Source organism: Thunnus maccoyii, chromosome 7, assembly GCF_910596095.1.
Source record: "Thunnus maccoyii chromosome 7, fThuMac1.1, whole genome shotgun sequence".
In the NCBI taxonomy this organism is placed as follows: domain Eukaryota; kingdom Metazoa; phylum Chordata; class Actinopteri; order Scombriformes; family Scombridae; genus Thunnus; species Thunnus maccoyii.
The window spans coordinates 19,117,511-19,136,251 of record NC_056539.1 but is presented as its reverse complement, the minus strand read 5'-3'; the positions used below and the strand labels follow the sequence as shown (position 1 = coordinate 19,136,251).

The 18,741-nt window shown below is 38.2% G+C and overlaps 1 protein-coding gene across 2 annotated transcripts in view; it reads left to right on the top strand.

Moving 5' to 3' along the window:
* The first annotated feature begins 1,502 nt into the window (after positions 1-1,502).
* The window catches only part of LOC121900636 (arf-GAP with coiled-coil, ANK repeat and PH domain-containing protein 2-like), a 54,730-nt gene continuing 37,491 nt past the window's right edge, over positions 1,503-18,741 (top strand). For both annotated transcript variants that reach the window (XM_042417068.1, XM_042417069.1), the window contains exons 1-2: positions 1,503-1,951; positions 15,924-15,981. In XM_042417068.1, coding sequence (XP_042273002.1) covers positions 1,899-1,951; positions 15,924-15,981 — 111 coding nt within the window. In that variant the 5' untranslated portion in view covers positions 1,503-1,898. The remainder of the gene's footprint in view (positions 1,952-15,923; positions 15,982-18,741) is intronic.

Below are 18,741 nucleotides of genomic sequence, written 5' to 3'. Positions count from 1 at the left end.
GTTTAAAGAGTAACCTATGTGTATATGTACGTTTTTAATTGCAGAATGTAATCCTCCCCTCAGATTTTTAACTTGGTTAAAATGAGATGGTCACGTTTTACTATCCAACACACTACGCTAGACTACCGTAGATATCTGTTTAAAAGAAGGACAAAACCATTGGAGTCATTGTTCAGTTTTTCAGAAAGAGTGATGTAAAATGTCAAATGGTAGTGGAGCAGAAGTTGAATGGCACTTTTTCTCTCAACAGAGGCCAGATTTTCTCAAATGTTAGAAATCCTAATTGTGAAATAATTATTTTTGTACTTTCTTTTACTATTTTTATGATTGTATAATAACTACATGTATTCTGTAATCAGTAAAACAGTGACACAATCTATTTGACAGTGTAGGAAATAATATTTGACAACTCAAGATCCTCTAGCTTTTTCCACAGATTCAACTCTATATCACCTTGTTTTTTATCAGTGGATGGAGTTTGAAATGAGGGTTGGGGTTAGGTAAAATGACATTATTTTAGCAAACTGTCTCCAAGGAATGAACGTTGATACTTTTAAGCGACGTGGACGAGAAGTCCTAAAGGTTCTATCGTGGGTACAGAGCTGTTTTTAAGTCTTTTGGTCCAAATCCAAGAGAACTTGCACAAAATTAAACATAAAACATAATAAAATACTTAAAATATATGTTAAAATCAACAACAGCATGACATAAAACATGAGTACATCAAGCAATCATCATTCAACCACAGTCACTGAGATTATTTTGTCAAAATATTCCCCAGGAATGAACTTTGAACTTTGAACTTTTAAGTGACAAGGATGAGAAGTCCTAAAAGTGTTATCATGGATTGGATACAACTTTTGTGCTATCAACAGCTACTGAGTCAATAGATCCGTATCCATGACAACTGAGCAAACTCCACCTACTGATGAAGAAGTGTGATACAGTTGAAAGCTCTGGAAAAAGCTACAAAGTTAGGATTGTTTTGTCAAACTACTGTTTCCAACAACAGCTGCAACTAACGATTATTTTCATTATCAATTCAACTGTCAGTTATTTTTTTGTCCCAACCCAACAGTCCACCACCAAAAGATACTCAGTTTACTATCATAGAAGACTAAAGAAACCAGAAAATACTCATTTGTATAATATTGTATATGTTCACACATGTTTGGTTTGATGACTTGCTTCAGGCAACGTTTAGGTCCCTCTGTTCCTATTTTAACTGTTTTTTAAAATGTCTTTTTTTATTATTTAATTACTTAATTTTCTTAATCAAATGAATTACTACTACTGTTGTTGCCACTACTTGTTTACTTTTACTTTTGGGGTAGAGATATACAGTAGATATGGTAAAGTTCTTTGATTCTTCCTTTTTCCTTTTTTTTTTGAGAATTAACTATTAACAAATAAAGAGTATTTTAAAAAAATGCTGTGCACATGCGCACTGGATAGTACACAGTAAAAAAAAAAGGGAATATGGACCATCATCTGTTATCTGTGGGTGGCCCATTCACTGCCTTCATAGACGATCTTTGTGTGAGTCCGTAGTATCTGCGTTGAAGAAAAGCTCCTCTCCCACTGGCTGCTATGACCTAGCTATCCGGACGACACTTTCTCTTTTCAGGACTGACCGCTGCGTCTGAAATAGTTTTGTTGCGTTTTGGCAGTTCTCACATTCAACATAGGCTCGTTTATGGTCGCATTCCTGCGACTTTTTCATCGTAGCTGCTGGCCTCTCAGGGCTAGCTGGCGAGCAGAGCGGTGACAGAGTGGAGCCAGCTGGTCGGACAGAGGTACAGGAACGTTAGCAGACAAGCTAATTAGCCAGAAAGACTCAGCCTGGATTACTGCCTTTAATCAAACAGCAAGTCTGCGGGTTTACTCACTGCGGCAACATGAAGATAACTGTGGATTTCGAGGAATGTCTGAAGGACTCCCCAAGGTTCAGGTGAGTGATGGCGACCTCCCCTGTCCTCCTTTTTAGTTGTAATTTATTTATTACAAAAAAAGTATCCAGCTAGCTGTGTGCTAACCTGAGCTAATCAGCTGTTTGTTGCCTGCCACTTTTCTATTTTTGTCTCTAAGAAAGCTGGGGCCAGGCGAGGAGGGAAACTCATTGACCAAACAGCAAAACCTCATATGAGCTGTAGCAAGATTTTCCAGTGTTTGTTTCCTGTATATAAATTATGCAACGATGGGAATATTAAATATGAATGTAGCCCTCATTGGCCGTTGTTTTCAGTTGTATGTCATCCCAGCTTTAATTGTTATTGAGTATAGTACACCAGAGTTCAGCTTGTACTGGCAGGACAGGACACTAGGGCTGCAGCTAAGGTTATTTCCAAGATCTATTCATCTATCAGCTATTATCTATAGTAATAAAATGTCAGAAAATAATTAGTAATCACAGAAAAATGCTTTGATTGCCAGCAATCCAAAACCCAAAGACATTTACTTTTATTTCATAGGAGACAAAAAACCCAAACAAAAACAGCACAAAGTCACATTTAAAAATGATTTAAGATTTTTGGGCATTTTTGACTTGATCGATGATTTATTGATTCGAGTAACTGAGTTGAATAATCATTTCAGCTCTACATTGCACACTTTTTCTCCCATCAGCCATAATAGATAGTACATCCCTAAATTCACCATTCATGTTCATTATTTCTCCAACTTATAAGTACTTAGATGAGGGCTGGACACACTCCACATTATAAATGAACTCTACAGCATTTGTCAGGTGGTTGGCGTTCATGTGATGTATTCCTGGCAGCAGTGTCACCTCTGACATCATCACTCAAAACGTTTTCTTTTTTTTTCTCCCTGTCTCTCTCTTCTCCTTTTCTTCAATCCATCACGCCTAGACGCTCTTCAAAATGGGATGTTTGCTCACAACTTCCTCCTCACTCGCTTGGCGTTTTCCAGAGATTTGAGAAAGCGCCTCCCTCCCACCTTCCCTCCCTCTCTCCTTCCTCCCTCGGCCCCCGCTCCCTCCGCTGCTGCAACATCCTCTCTCTCACAAAAACGAGGAACAGATGTTAGAAAGTTGTTTGCGGAAGAATAAAGCGTTTATTTTTTTAATCAGACAGTTTCCTTTATGATCACATTTGAGGGTTTGAACAAAAGGAAAATTTGCAGTCAGTTGTGTTAGTTGAAGTTGATCGGTCTAACACTCTGATGTACACCTCTGTGTGTTGCCAACACTGCTGGAGAAGAAAAAGAGGATCCCAGTCAGTCTTTATATGACTCCAATAAATTGGGTAAATTCAGCCAAGCAATCTGATTGGTGAAGTACTCACTAGTGTTTCTTTGAAGCATTGACAGTGTTTTGTATGCCAGTTCTAGTTGTAATGCGTCCTCCACCCTGTGAACTTTGTTTCTTTCTTCTTTTGCATCGTCACCGCGCTCTCATTTTTGATCGATTGCTTTTAACAGAGAGCGCTGAGTCATGGCAGACGGTTTGAAGTTGTCAGTGATGTAAACCTACTTCAGCAGAACCGCAGACCTTGTTTGTCAGGAACCGAAACCTTTAACCCATGACTTTCTGTCCATAAATGATGCCGACCCTTCTTGTCCCACAGGCTCCATATAATATCTCTTCCCTATTGGAAGTCAGTCATCTGTGTGCAAGGTTTATGTCCTATAATTCCAAAATCTTTATTAAATTCAGGAAGCTCCTAAACATCAACTTTATAGAGAAGATGTTTGATTTATTTCAATGATCAGAAGGAACTTTGCAACAATACTAAAAGGCCCAACATGCCCCTGATACACCCACACATTTTAATTGGTCTAATTACACGTCTGCTGATGACTGTAGTTTTGTACAGTCTGTACTTGATTGACATTTCACTTACGTTCCAGTAACTTTGATGCACCTGTTCGGGTGGAGAAGTTACACTTTTATTGTTCTTGTTGGAGTTTGGCGATCTCGTATAACCCCAGTATAGCTCCACCCTTTCTACCTGAGCAGACGTCTAATTAGCTCCAACATGTAGGCAGCCACCAATATGAGCGGTAGCAGTCAGATTATTGTAAGCAACTTGGAGCTGAAATGTCTTAATCAATTAGCCCATCGACAGGGAATTAATTGGTAACTGCTTTGATAATCAATCAATCGTTTAAGTAGTTTTTAAAGCAAAAATGCTAAATATTAGCCTTGGTCTCGTGATAAACTGAGTATCTTTGGGTTGTTAAATGTTGTTCTGACAAAATGAGCAATTTAAAGACATCAGTTGTTCTGACAGATATAGACTAAATGATTAGTTAATGAATTGAGAAAATAATCTGCAGATTAATCGATAATGAAAATAATTAGTTGCATGTTGACCTTTTGTCTATCTGCAATTATAATTTCCTCTTCTTCCTCCTCTTTGCCCTCCATCTCACTCAATCAAATGTTTTCTGAACTGTTTTAAATAAATGAAAGTTATCGGGGCTTTAGCAAAAATATATGTAATAATAACAAAGTCTCTTTATTAACATCTCCAGTTTTTAAATGCAGTGTCTTCTTGGAGGGAGAAGAAGTTCACACGTTTTCCTTAATGACACTTTAATATGTCGTCCAATTTATTGTATGTATCAGGTTGAATGAGATTTAGACTTTAAAGCAAACGAGCACTGAGTTTGTTCACTGTATCACAGAAATAAGACAAATCATAGTCTTCTGCAAAAGCGATCACATCATCATCATTATCACGTGTTATTTACGCCCTGCTTGTCTGTAGTTTCATGGATAACAGACATTTAGCTTTTGCACCATCTGAATATCAACATAATGAATTCTCTCCAATCTCCGTTCAATCACCCAAGTGTGAAGGGAAGCCATCTCATATCTCCCCCATCTTTATCCATGTCCATAGTGACCTTTGCCCTTTAGGAGAGTCATTTCAACGTTTCCTGACTGTGCGCTCATCATGGGACTGATGAGAGATTTTTTTTTTTTTTTTTTTGCAGTACAGTTTTCCACTTCGATCATCATCGCTTTACTCATTTTTCCAACCCCCGCTCGTTATATTTGGCCGGAGAGGAAGACAAAGCAGGAGAGAGAAAGAGAGAATAGATGAAAACATGGGATACACACCAGTGTGGAACAGCTTCTCACTCGCTCAACATCTGTTTCCATTTTGGTGTTTGCTTTCAACTTTGTGCCAGAGAATATGGAGCCCCCAAATGTGGAGAGGGTTGTTTTCAAGTGGTAATCTGGCACACCCCACATATTTTTTTTTTTTTTTTTTTTTGCGCTCATCCTCATTTTAGTTGGGAAGCTGTCTTTGGTCATAAACCATGCTTTCAGCCCAGAGGAGAGATGCACTAGTGCAAAAATTATGTAGTTTTGGCAGTAAACCCTACTAGCCTAGTTTTCCACTTGAGAATAGATGTTAGACTTGAGAGCTTTTCTGGCTCCCCTTCAAGTATGAGAGTTGAAAATTCCCTTCGGAGGGTCATTGCTTTGCTCCTCACTTGTATAGGAATAAATGTTTCACATATTTAATATATATAGTACCCAAAGGAGACTAATAAATGGAATATATTTTTCATAACAAAAACTTAAATGTGTGTTTTTTTTTTAGTTAAAGTGCAACAGTTTAGTCTGCTTCTCATTTTGATCAAAACCTGAAACAACTGTGAAGCTGAAATGTTTTTGATACTAGTTCTAAATAATGTATACGACGAAGCATAACATTGAAAGATTAAAAAAAAGCACAAGAGTAGAACTAATATGTTTTTATACTTGCCCCAAGTAGATATGAACTACCCAGAAGTGAACAAATTTCTGTAATTAGCAGCTACGTTTTCTCCCGTCTTCGCTCTCTTGTTAATCATTCTAACACGATCGCTCGCTCCTGATTGGTTTTCCTTATTCTTAGCTTGGCTGAGGGCCACGATATGAAGTCATTGGTCCAACAGCCCCGGTTGAAGTTTCCCCTGAGTCACTGACAGCTGTAGAGTCAGCAGATCACTGGCAGTCTCCGCTAATCCAGAACCCAGAGCCTGATGATGAGCGCTCATACTGCGATACACCCAGATTAGTTTCCCATGGGAGTCCAGCTGTAGGCTTGTTAGCATGCTGGGCTTGTTGCAGTTTGATTTAATTGAACTGTGGTCCATTTACTTTTAATAGTTATTAATACTGGCAATTAACAGCTAATGAAATGAGGACTGACAGTACTCCTGCTATAATGCTACCGCTCCTAAGAAAAGGGCAGCACAGCGAGTAAAAAATGAAATATGATATACTCTCAATTTCCAAGTGTACCGTTATATTAAGAGTGTTTGCAGCTTAAAGGAAATGTCATTTATACTCCTGTTAAACTTGAGTAAAGGTGTCATTAAAGGCTCTTTGTATTAATAATATATTTATAGTTTTCTCTCATACAGAGTAAATGTGTTTACACGTTATTTAACATATTAGCCTGTCAATCACAACCAGTCCTTAATCTTTAAACCTGGCTCTAAAAGTATACTGTAGATACTTATAATATTGTCTAATATTGTCGTTTTAACACTCACCTCCTCTTCACCGTCTTTGTTTCCATCCTATGACATAAGACGGATGAGGATGTAGAGGAAAGTGTTTGCTCATTACTAAGAGCATCCAAAATTTCCACAAGAACCAGTGTAAGTGTTTATCTTTTAAGGAATGACCTCATCTCATTGATGTTGTTGAAGCTCATCTCTTGCGTCTAATGGTGGGTTTTACCACAGCGGGATCCCCCCACCCTCACCCCCTCCATATCACCACTGCTCCACTCTCTCTAACAATTACAGGATCTACGTCACGGCACTGAACTCACCCCATTCTTCACATTTCCATCCACAATAACAGATTCAAAGTGTTGACTTGTTTGCCACTACCACTGTCATTTCAGTTCAGTGGAATAAACACCGTCTATAATCTTCTTCCTGTACATGAACACATTAATGAAGAAGACTGAAGCACCAGGGGAAAGATGAAGACGACAAAACGCTGCTGGAGACCATACAGAACATTGTGGGAAAACATCAAAGTAAAGCTGTAATGCAGAGTATTCAACTGTCAGAAATATCTAAATGGGATTAGCTACAATAGTTTTAAAGTAAGCCTGCTTTGGGCTGTGTTGGAGTGTGCAGCTTTGTTATGTAGGAAATGTGGAATATGACTCAGTATTGACAGATACTTCAACATTAAATGACTGGGCAGGTTTTTTTTATTATAACAGTAGGGCTACAACTGACAATTATTGTCATTTTTTATTGATCTGTCGATGATTAACTTGATGAATCGATTAATCAGTTGGTCTATAAAATAACAATCGTGAAAAATTCCCATCAAAATTTCTCAAAATTATGTTTTTATGTTGCTTTTTTGTTCAAACGCAGATCCATAACCCAACTATATTAGTTTACTACTACATGAGACAGAGAAAATCCAGCAAATCCTCACAATTGACGAGTTCAAACTAGGTTATGTTTGGCACTTTTTTGCTTGAAAATTTACTTTTTCCATGAATCAATTATGAATATTGATTTTCTGTTAATAGTTTCAGCTCTATATGACATTATTAATAGATAGCTGGAAACAGATAACCAAGTAAACCAGCTAACTCTGAAGTGTTGCTGCTTTAGAGAACGTCTTCCAGTAGGGAGGAAACTGGAACTATGTGAAGAGCAGATGGTCTTTTGAGTGTCCGCTTATGTCTTTCAAGTGTTGAGGTCAGCACCGCAGGCCCACAGAAGACTCTATTGTGTCGGCCGCGTGGATGACAAACCTGTTTAACTGCCTCGTTTCTGCATGAAAAGTGCACACGGTCTACATGAGGCATGAGAGGCGGCACTGTATTGTTTTTTTTTTTTTTGTATTATGGTCATTGACTCACTGGAAAAAAATGAGTTATCTCTGTTTTTTAGGTTTTACTATCTAGTCAGAGCTCTGACTAACAGGCGGGGGGCAAGTGGCACAGAGAGACTCCAAGGCTGTGTCTGTTTCTGTTGTTAATGTTGTTGAGTTGTTGGCACTGTCAGAAGTTGAGTCACCCACTGCTAAAATAAGGCCTTTTTATGTGGATGTTTACTCAAAGTAGCTGAAGTAACACGAGTCTACAGATTTTAGTGGATTACCGTGGCAACCTTTTGAAGAGTTGGTGCCATGTCGACTCATCAGGCCACACAAAAACATACAGTATAGACATACAGTGCCTATAAAGATTTTCAGCCGTCAGTGACTTTTTTTTTGAGCTAAAACTATTAGTTGATTAGTTTTTTGATTGACAGAAAATTAATCGTTAACTTTTTGTATGATGCATTCATCATTTAAGTTATTTATCAAGGAAAAAGGCCAAAATGTTGCTAATTCCAGCTTCTCAAATGTGTGAATTTGCTACTTTTCTTTGTTTTAAATAATTGTAAGTGGAATATCTTTCAGTTTTGGACTGTTTATTGAATGAAATGGATATTTTTCACCATTTTCTGACATTTAACGTACTAAATCGAAAAAATAATTGACAGTATTACAATAGTGTCTGCCAATCACAGTGCAAAAATCATAAGGAACTTCGGTATAAGAATAGCAAACTTAATTTAAAAGACCAATATAATCCAAGCAACTGGCTTAACTTCTAGCCTAAATGTATAGTATTGTGGGCTTCTGTCTGGCATATACTGTGACCCTTTGCGTGATCTTGGTCAACTTAAAGAGAATGAGTACCTAAACATTCCCTCAGTGATGCTGAATTGGCCTCTTTCTCAGTGATGTGGTTTACAAGGCAGCCGTTTTTCTTTTCTTCTTCATGGGCTGTAGTCTGGTTTGTACCACACGTCTCTCTATATTTAGCCCGAGCTTTGCCATCACACCCAAACAGCAGTTAAACCAGGGTGTTGTAGTACCCTAATTTATATTGTTTCATTCAGTGAAAAAGCTAGTAATCATATGTTGTTGTTTCCTTTTACTTTTCTGGTGGAATCTACTCTTTCCACCCAAGCTTGGTCACACAGGAAGAGTCAACAAATGTGGTGAATATAATTGTGAGTACAACCAGACACTGGTTAGTCACAGCAAACGTACTTGGAGCTGCTCACTTGACCTCTGGAGTTATTGCTTGTTTAATGAGGCTTTCTTTGACAGTTTATCAGGAGTTACAGAAAAATCAACCCCCAAAAGCAAAAGCATTGTTATTTTTAAGCAAAAGTGCCAAAAATTAATTGGTTCCAACTTTCTTAAATGTGAATAGTTGCTGGTTTTCTTAGTCTTCTATGATAGTAAATTGGGTATCTTTTGGTTGGAGAAAACAAGCAATTTGAGGACGTTACATTGGGCTCACATTGGGAATTTGTGATGGATGTTTATCAATATTTTCTTTTTCTCTTTGACAAAAAGATTAATTGAGAAAATAATTGGCAGATTAATGGATAATGAAAATAATAGTTAGCATGACAGAAACTTAATGAACCAATAGTATAACACAATCTCGACTGGTATTCATATTCAGCATTTTATTCATGTGCTCTTAACCAGTATGAGCACCAGGGCAAGTAAATAATCCAAATGTCCTAATCAATAGTTGTACATGGACAGGGACTTAAATATTTTTGCTTCATCGATGATTCATTACTAACAAATTTCTAGACTCACAGTTGCTAAACTTCTGTCTAAAACTTCTACTTATCAAGCACATCTGTGATTGCAAAGAGTCAATGTAGGCTAAATGAGTGAAATACAAAAGAAACAAAATATAGTAGACTGAACAATAAAATGTTTACATTTTAGTACATCAATGCTTCCAGGATTTGGAAAAGATGCACTAATGATGGTACAAAACACTTGAAATGAAAGGTGGACGCAAATGTTATATTATGGCTATTATATGGTCTAACGGAGTTCAGTGTGATGAGATTGGCCGCTGATTAAATCTTCTCCGCATAAAGTCTCTTTTACTTGTCTGCTTCAGAGGCGAGGGCTGCTTCTCTTCAGTTTGCAGGAGCCAGATATCAGATATTTGGCCAGAAGCTCTTTGCACTGAAAACAAAATACCAGCATCATCCAGCCTATCTGCTTATCATCTATCCTACTTTATAGCACTATGTGGGCTCTTGAGAGATTCAAGCTTATTGATGTCACAATGCAGTGTCTAGATACCATTGTATCACTACATTGAGAATACAACACTGGCATAAGAAATTCCTCTGTTGATTTTGGGAAAACATTTGATCTATTATCAAAGGCTTTTACATGTCTGAGAGTGTTTAGAAAATCTCTGCCCTGATTGATGGAAAACATAAGTGATTTCTCATGGCTTTCAGCAGACTCATGGCTTTCTTAAAATATCAGTGACTCAACTTTTACTCCAGATTTATGCACTCTTAACTAGAAATTAAGGTCAGTGATGCTGCACTTTTCTGTCAAAGATACAAACTGTGTTCACTCATGAACCTTTTGTTACATAGGTGCAATATCTTATTCTTGAATCCATGCAGCATTTCATTAAAATCCCTACATCTCATTGAGATCTTCTTATGAACTGAAAACAAACTGTTATTGTGTAGCTTACACTTTTCATTATCAGGTTTGATAACTCGGGATAAGGAGATTTAAAAGTTGTTTATCTCAGGATTTGTATAAATCCTGTGATATCCTTTTTGTATGTACTGTTGTGCACTGACTGAAGGAGATTGTAGTGTAAATACTGAAGCAAGAATGCCCTTATATGACTTGCAGAAGTTCAGTTGGTAGTTGCAGTTAGTTGAAGATAAGCAGTTGGATAACAAATGAAATTAAACAGCATAGGAACAGCCTTAAGTTGACATTACTATCACTTCCCTGCAGTCCTGTTTAACTTGGCCCTTAAGTGCACAGGGTTTTATTACCACATGCACCACTGCTTTTAAAACACATATCATGTATTTGACTGTTAGGAGGTCTGGATAAGAGTGTTCACATAATAACATTTTATATCCCTTGGTTTTCTTTAATGTAAATAATCCACAGGGTTCTTGACTGATTCATACTTCAAGTGAAGCAGTTCGGGCGTCAAGTCGCTTTCTTTGTTTCTCATTACTGCCAAGTCCCAGACAACATTTGTAGCACTATGGGTATAATAAAATCTGTAACTAATAGTTGTACCAACTCTTATTTTTGCTAATCTTTAACAGATGCCCTGCTGTTTCAGTTTTCAGGTGTGTGTTGTGTGATGTTACACTTTTTACCTGAAGTTTTCATATTTTTGAAATTACATGAAAAGAAATTTTAGAAGAATCTCGTCCCAAAAGGGAGGTTTGTATCAAATAATTAATTTTGCACACTGTTGAACTCCTACCTGAATCCTTCAGCCCTCGCTGGCAACCATCCACTGATTAACTACACAGCCAGCCATAGACCATCTATGGAAACTATAGAAAGGTGCTTCAGTATACCAATATCTGTTGGATTGTTGCTGAAGTTTCCTCTCTTTGTTTTATGTCCCTGTATTCTGGACACCGTATGTGTGATTTGCACCGTGGGGGTCTGTAACTACAATGTATATTTGTCTTGCATGAGAACCATGTTTTATTGCAGCCTTTATCACCACATATTTTCCAGTGAAAATGATGTGTATTATAATTAAAAGTCTGTGTCTCTGGTTCTCATGCCTTTTTCTTCTGCTCATTATCCAGACTCAGGCTGCCTGGACACGCTCCAAGGTCAGAGCTGTGAGGCAATGGCCCAGATTTTCATTTGGCCAGGGCCCCTCCTTTTCTTATCCTCTGTCAGCACTTTCACAAGTTCACCCTGCAGGCCCAAGTTGTGAGATTAAATGGAAATAGTCGTGGTTGCATAGAAAGCTAGAGAGCAACTGACTGACAAAGGATCGGGTTAGATTTCCAAGGCTGATTTTTCTAAAGCACTTTCCATCCAGGGAAAGTTGGCTGAATGTGTACGACCTTTTCCAGGCCACCCTTCCTTTGACTCACTCAGTTAAACATATTTACATCTCAGAGTTTCCACTACAGCAGGTGTCCTGTTGTTTGCCCTCAAGCCTCTACAGTGGAGCAGGTGAGGCCAAGTGCCTTTTATCAAGGACAAAGTGACAGGCGTTGTCTTACAGCATGTGTTTATAATAATAAGATGATATTCACTGAAGAACTGGCAAGCCTGTTTTTCTCTAATTCTGTCCATGAGCTTTTTCTTGATTATCTGAGGGATTTTTTTTTGTTGGGTTTTGCGCAGGGCTAATATCAGTTTAATTGCCCCATCCCCTTATGAGTTTTCTTAAGCGCACACCCAAATCATGCTTCTCTATGAATGTTGGAGAACCAGGGATTGTAGCTTGTAGAAAAATATAATAATAGGCCAAATCCTCTTAAAGCCAGACACTAGAGCCTGTCAGCATAACAGTTATGATTCTGGGTGGTTCATCAAATAAATGAACTTGTGCCTGTAGCCACTGACAAAGGCAAACAGGGCTTGTACAATGCTCTTGAGTTTAGCTTGGGTTAACGTCTCCACGAGAGAAGCAGGCTCTTTATTGCTTGTGACCTTGTTTCTGCCCTCCTTATCTACTTAAGTCCTTAGTTCATTCCACTATGTTTGGGTCGCTAACAAAATCTCTTAAAACCACAGACTACTATGATGAAACTCAGTGACACTGCTCCCATGTTGCAAGGCAGTAATCAGGACTGAAGCCATTCCCACAGACTAGAGTTGTTAAATTATAAGGTACAGAAGATATAACAAATGGTAAAAGTTGATGTCAGGGCATGCTATTGGAGTTTAGTCTTTGAGTATTAATCAAAGTAAACTAGATGAGTACTTTTGCCGAACAGTATACTCTTATGCAATGTAGGTTCCGTGTCTAGAGGATTGTCACTTAACATATTTGGCAGAATTAGACTCTTGTAAATGTCTGCAGGCTCAAAAGTTTGGTTCTGGCGTCCCCACAACTCAACTTGCTGATTGATGGAGTTGCTGTGTGTGCTTGCTGTTCTGATTAATGACTTTTAATACTTCCGTAATGCCAGTTTGTTTCCTTCTCTCAGTAACATAGACAGTAACTGAACAACTACTGTATATCATTTTTAGCCATGGCAAGCTCAGTCAGGTTTGAGCTTAGATTTAGCAATGGAGCTCCTCTCCTGAATCTAGAAGGGATTTAGTATTTTTGGTCAAGGATTTAAGAAAGGCAGATGCTTGGCAGCGCTGAGACCAAACTGTCATACAGCCAGATATTGGTTTTTCCACCAATCAGCATTCTGCCACTTGAGATTTACCCTTTTGTCATCAATGATAGTGCTATAAGTGTGGAAGAGCTCTAATACCTTCGGCCCAGTTAAAGCGGTTACTTTCTGTTGCAGCAGTATATCCAAAGGCTTAAAGGTTATATGTAGCTCCATCATTGTTACTGGCTGATAAAGCACAATTGTAAAAAGCTTATATTTTGGCCACAAACAGTGCTTCACACCACAGCCCTCTTCATATAAAAGACAACACCCTCTTAGCTGCACTAACTTCAGATGCATGTCTTGATAGAGAAAATTATTGTGTGTTTTAATGTGTGTTTACTGTAGATGGAGCACTAACAGAATGGAAATTGATTCTGATGATTAAAGCAGTCATTCTTTTACAGTTCACAAGTGCCATTGATATATTACTTAAATACTTTTATAAGGAAAAATAGAATTAAATATATGCCATCCGATAAATGAATAAACAAGACTAAGACTTTGACAACACATTTTTGAAACTCAGTGCTATAGACACAGTTTGCTCAGTACTTAAAAGATATTGAGTAGACATATCCCTGTTATAAAATATTGTTAGACATACAGTAAAAACTGTCTGTACATGTGAATCCTTCATCCATGCATCTCTTGATGAAAGCACTCATGCACTGCTACCAATACTGATATCAGATATCAGTCCGACACTGACTTAAATAGCTGGATCGGGTATCTGTGACAATAGGCCGATCTGGTATCGGATACCATTATTTTAATAAATAACAGAGTTAAGAAAGCAATGTTTAATTCAAGCCCGATTTTGCCTTACACACAAAAGAACGATCCCAGTCTCTTGCACCCAGTGAGGCATACAGCTTATTAATTAAACACTGGTATCGGATTGGTACTCAGTATCGGCTGATACCCAAAACCCAGGTATCAGTATCAGGACTGAAGAAGTTGGATTGGTGCATCTATAACTCAGATAACCCATTCTGCCTCTTGTTTTTCCCTGACAGTCACCAGATGTTGGTTGCCGTCAGTTTGGCACCATACGGAAGAACAAACAGCTGGAGGGGTTTTGGCGAATGCCCGTCTGCTGCTGCAGCAGGGTGTCACTCTTAATCCTTCTGCTTTATACTGACAAACTTGATACACACACACACAGTGCTGCATAATATGTTGTGTTTTCTCTTGAAGAGAAAACATGACATTTATATTCAAGCATTAAACTAATGTTGTTATCTGAGTGATTTATACTGAGGGCAGCAGCATAATAAGCCTGAAATCTAGTTAAGTCACTTTTACAAATACAATAAGTTGGAGTGCTCCAGCTGCACCAGTATATGTATTTCATTGTCTCTTTTGTCTAGAGAATAAACGTATTACGGCTAAACCGATGTTAATGAGGATCATGCTTCATCTAAAGGCCACACACACTGTATGAGCCATGGGACATAACTGCTGATACATGAGTTAAGAGCAGAGAAAAGCAGTGTTGTGTCATACAGTCAGTTTTCATAATGTGTGAACAAAGTTCAACAAACGTTTTCTTTCTTGGCTCTGTCGTTCAGTGTTAAATCTCCCAATGGTGCCTTGTTGCTGCTTTTAAATGTATTTTTCACTAATAGACTGTGGTCAATGCTCGCACAGTGCAAAAGCAGCAAAAACTTTATGGGCTTATTAAAGTGTAATAAACTCTTGTCTAATGTGCAATAATTGTTAAACATAAACTCCCCTGGTTTAATAGTGAGAAAGTGCTCCCGAATTTAAGCCCCAGCAAGCATCTTTGCTGTTGATGTTCCATGAAGTAGGGCAACATTAAAAGTATCTTCATATAACATCCTTAGTATTGGTTTTACTTGTCTTATTTATTGTATTTTTACTCTGTTGTGAGTTTACAGTATTCCCAGAATTGTGTGCCTTTCCTACAAGTCCACAGTATGATGTTAAAACAGTGTGATTTATCATCAAGATGAGAAGAGCAAAAATGAATCAGGCCTGTGCCGGGATGAGGTCTTTGAGTTTTTCCTTTCCCTGCCATGGCGCTCTCAGGCTCGTAGGCTGTTGATCCTGTGGAGAACCAAGCTGTGCTTTGTCACGTTTTAAAAGGCAGAGCGCCAGACCTGACTCTGGCCCTGCGGCTTTACCCAAAATGGCAACTCTCAGTTTGGCTGCCTCTAATGGTGTGTGTCCGTCTGCACGTGCTTGCGTCAGTACTGTACAAGTGTACAGTATTCCAAATGTAGTTTTCAGTTTTTAATTGTAGGGGAATGTAGGTAAAATTGAATTGTTAGAAGACGTTTGAAAAAAAAAAGTTCAACATATCGAAGATGCAGTTTGGCACATGTTTGCGGATTCATCACGTCGCCCACAATCTGCTACTGTTGTGTTATATGTGTCAGTTACAGTTGCTTTACTTTCACTCAAGATCAATATGAAGTTCTGTTGTTGACCATTTATGTTGTGACAACTGAAAGAAGTTTAATTCAAAGTACGCAGACACTTTTAGTTTAATTTTAAAATGCTTACTCATCTGACTAGTCTGTATACAGTAGACACAGGAAAGGTGGTGAAGAGGAAAAGGGTAATAATGTGGTAAACCAAGTTGGCACAGAAGGAGTACATGTGCTTCACATAACGGTGCCTCTGCACTATGTCTTCTCATCATCCAGCTTATGCCCCTAAAAGTATTGAGTCGTGGTTATTATTGATTTCAAACATCTTTTTTTTTTCTGTCCCCACAGAGCCACCATAGAGGAAGTGGAGGGGGATGTGTGTGAGTTGGAATCCAAGCTCGACAAAGTGAGTACCACCCATAAAAAGTATTGCTTAATTGTTCATTTGTTCTACTGTGTGAACCAGCTGCTACAGAGGCCATCCTGTAAATGGAAAGTTGCATGTTTATCCCTGGCCTAGTCTCCAGTATGCCTCCCTGGCTGATTGCCTTTTGAATAAGACTCTTAATGTAGAAACTATGCGCTTGGCTTGCACTTCAATTAAAAATATGCATGTACATTTCTTAAACAGATATGTGAAGAAACACCTTATTCATTACAGTCTAGTATTGTCTGTAATTGGGCAAATTATTGGCGTAATTCCTAAAAATAATTAGTTGCACCACACTGTCACAGATGGAGCAGTGATTCTGAAGCGGGGGCAGTTCACATCTCTATTTATTGCCAACACAGCGGAGAATAAACACTGCTAGTCGAACTGTTGTTTACCTGTGCCTGAATTCACTCCTTGTGCCAAGTATCTTGTTATCACGTCTCGTTATTTACATTTTGTTGATCAAAATCATAAAAATGGTAACGGTTGGCATCCGTCGCAACCATGACCACTGAATAGAAAGATGTTTGGGTTGTTGGGTATTGGTGTGCGTGTTTGTGTGTTTTGGTGCAAAACCATGATGGAAAACAAGGTCAGAGAGGTTGGTCACAACAAAAACACATTTCAGTCCTCGTAACTTACAGTTGGATGATGTGTTTTTGTACTCTTTATTACACTGCATATGAGCGCTAGTCCAGAGTGTATTTTAACTTCATTTTGTTCTAAGTTACCTTTACGTGGGATTAATTTGAATAAATTCTTGCCTTTTTAGGTTGTTGTATCTCACTCATTCTGCTCAAATTGACTAAACAACTCAAAAAACTAAACCAGAGTAGTGAACCAGCTAAACTAACTAGTGTTATTAAGTAGTTGTACTCCGCCCTGATAGTAAACCAATCCCTCCTCCCTGCGGATCCCTGCACAGCTGAGAGTATGTTCACTAGCTGAGGGAGACCTTGAGCTTGGACGATCCCATTTCATTGTTCCTTGACTTACAGTCTTACAGAGTCACACCCTCCTCCTCACCCCTCCTCTGTGACTCAGCCCCAGCCTGACTTCCCTTCTTGCTGTAAAGAGGAAGGATCTGCTGGCGAGTGGGAGTATTTGCGAGCATGAATATGGGTGTGATAGTGTATGTGTGTACCAGTGGCGGCTAGTGACTCAAAAAACTGGGGAAGACAGGAGGAAAATGAAGCCACGGCGTCATGATATTTTACAGTAGTTTGGCTACTTATCTCTTCTTTCTTATGTTCAAGTTATGTTCTTATGTTCAAATGCAGGGCAGCGCAGAGACCTTTTAGAGGGGCGGGTGATCAAAGTGAAAGAGGGGCATATAGAACAAGATTTTAAAACACCATACACCAACATAATCTGTAGCATAACCTGTTGAATTATAGCAACCCATATTCAAACAGAATGTAAATGAAATCTACAACAAACAGCATCATACTATATCATTGTCCCCCACCCATTGAAATCAGAAGGAGGCAATTTTATATGACGCTCGCAAACAATTTGCATTCAAAAACAAAAACCCCTGAGTGGTGAAAAGGCCGCTTCTTCAAAGACATTTAGCACATATTGTTTCTAAACAAAGAATCGCTCATTTTAGCTCTGGAGTGGTTCAGATGAGTCATTTTACCAACAAAAGTTAAACAAAGTTAATTTCAGATTTATAGTATTGTTCCATTGTAACGACAGATTTATGTTCTCATCAAAAACAGACAACATGTGTTTCTTATGTATTTTCTTAGTATACATAAATATATAAAGTACCACAAAGCTTATAATCTGATACAGGAACAGATAAGTGCTGAAGACTAAAAACATTCACAGATCTAAAAGTGTAGGTTCACATCAGAAAGTATTAATGCATGTATCAAATACATGACTTACACACTCTTATCTATATGCACGACAAACAAAAATAGGCTAAAAAGCTGACATGTTAACACTGTTGTTATTCTAGTTGCTTTTAGTATTTAAAAAGTCTTAATTTTAGTTATTTGATATACAGCTCAGCTTAAAAACGAACAATGAGGAAATTCTCACAAGCGAGCAGCCAAACCTCCTGCACACTCATTCACAAATCACACAACATCAACAAGTGACTGAACAACCACTCAATTAAAAACGGGATAAATTCCAAAATTAATCAGGCTCTTTCCACGTGAGTCCAGACGGCTCACTGTAACTCTTCAACAGCTTCAGTGTCCAGTAAACTACCCACAACACGTTCTATGATCTCTGCTGCATTCTTGTTAAGGAGATAAATTCACATAACAGCCACAAAGAGACATTTAACCATCAAAGATGAAATTAGCGACCAAAGAGACAGAGAGAGTGAAACTGTATCTGACTCATGTTATCTGATGTCATCTTCTTTCTTTTGTGGAGATGAAGTATTCATGTCATAACATCCATTTGTGGCTGTTGGTCATCTTGTTTGTTTGTTAACAGAACTTTGTGGCTGCTGGTTAACCAGTCTGATATTATTAGCAACAATGACAAACAAGCTAACTCTCCCGGTTATTTCATTTAAATTACTTTTACTTTCTATTGTTAAGAGTTCACTTCAGAGTAGCAGCACATTGGGCCACCGCACACAATGGGTCTAACTGTTGCGTTGGCTAACGCAAGTAGCTATCTACTGCTCTATTTTTTTTTTTTTTTTTTTTAAAAAAGGGAAACGAAAATCTGAAAATGGGAAACTCTGAAAAGGCCTAAATAAAA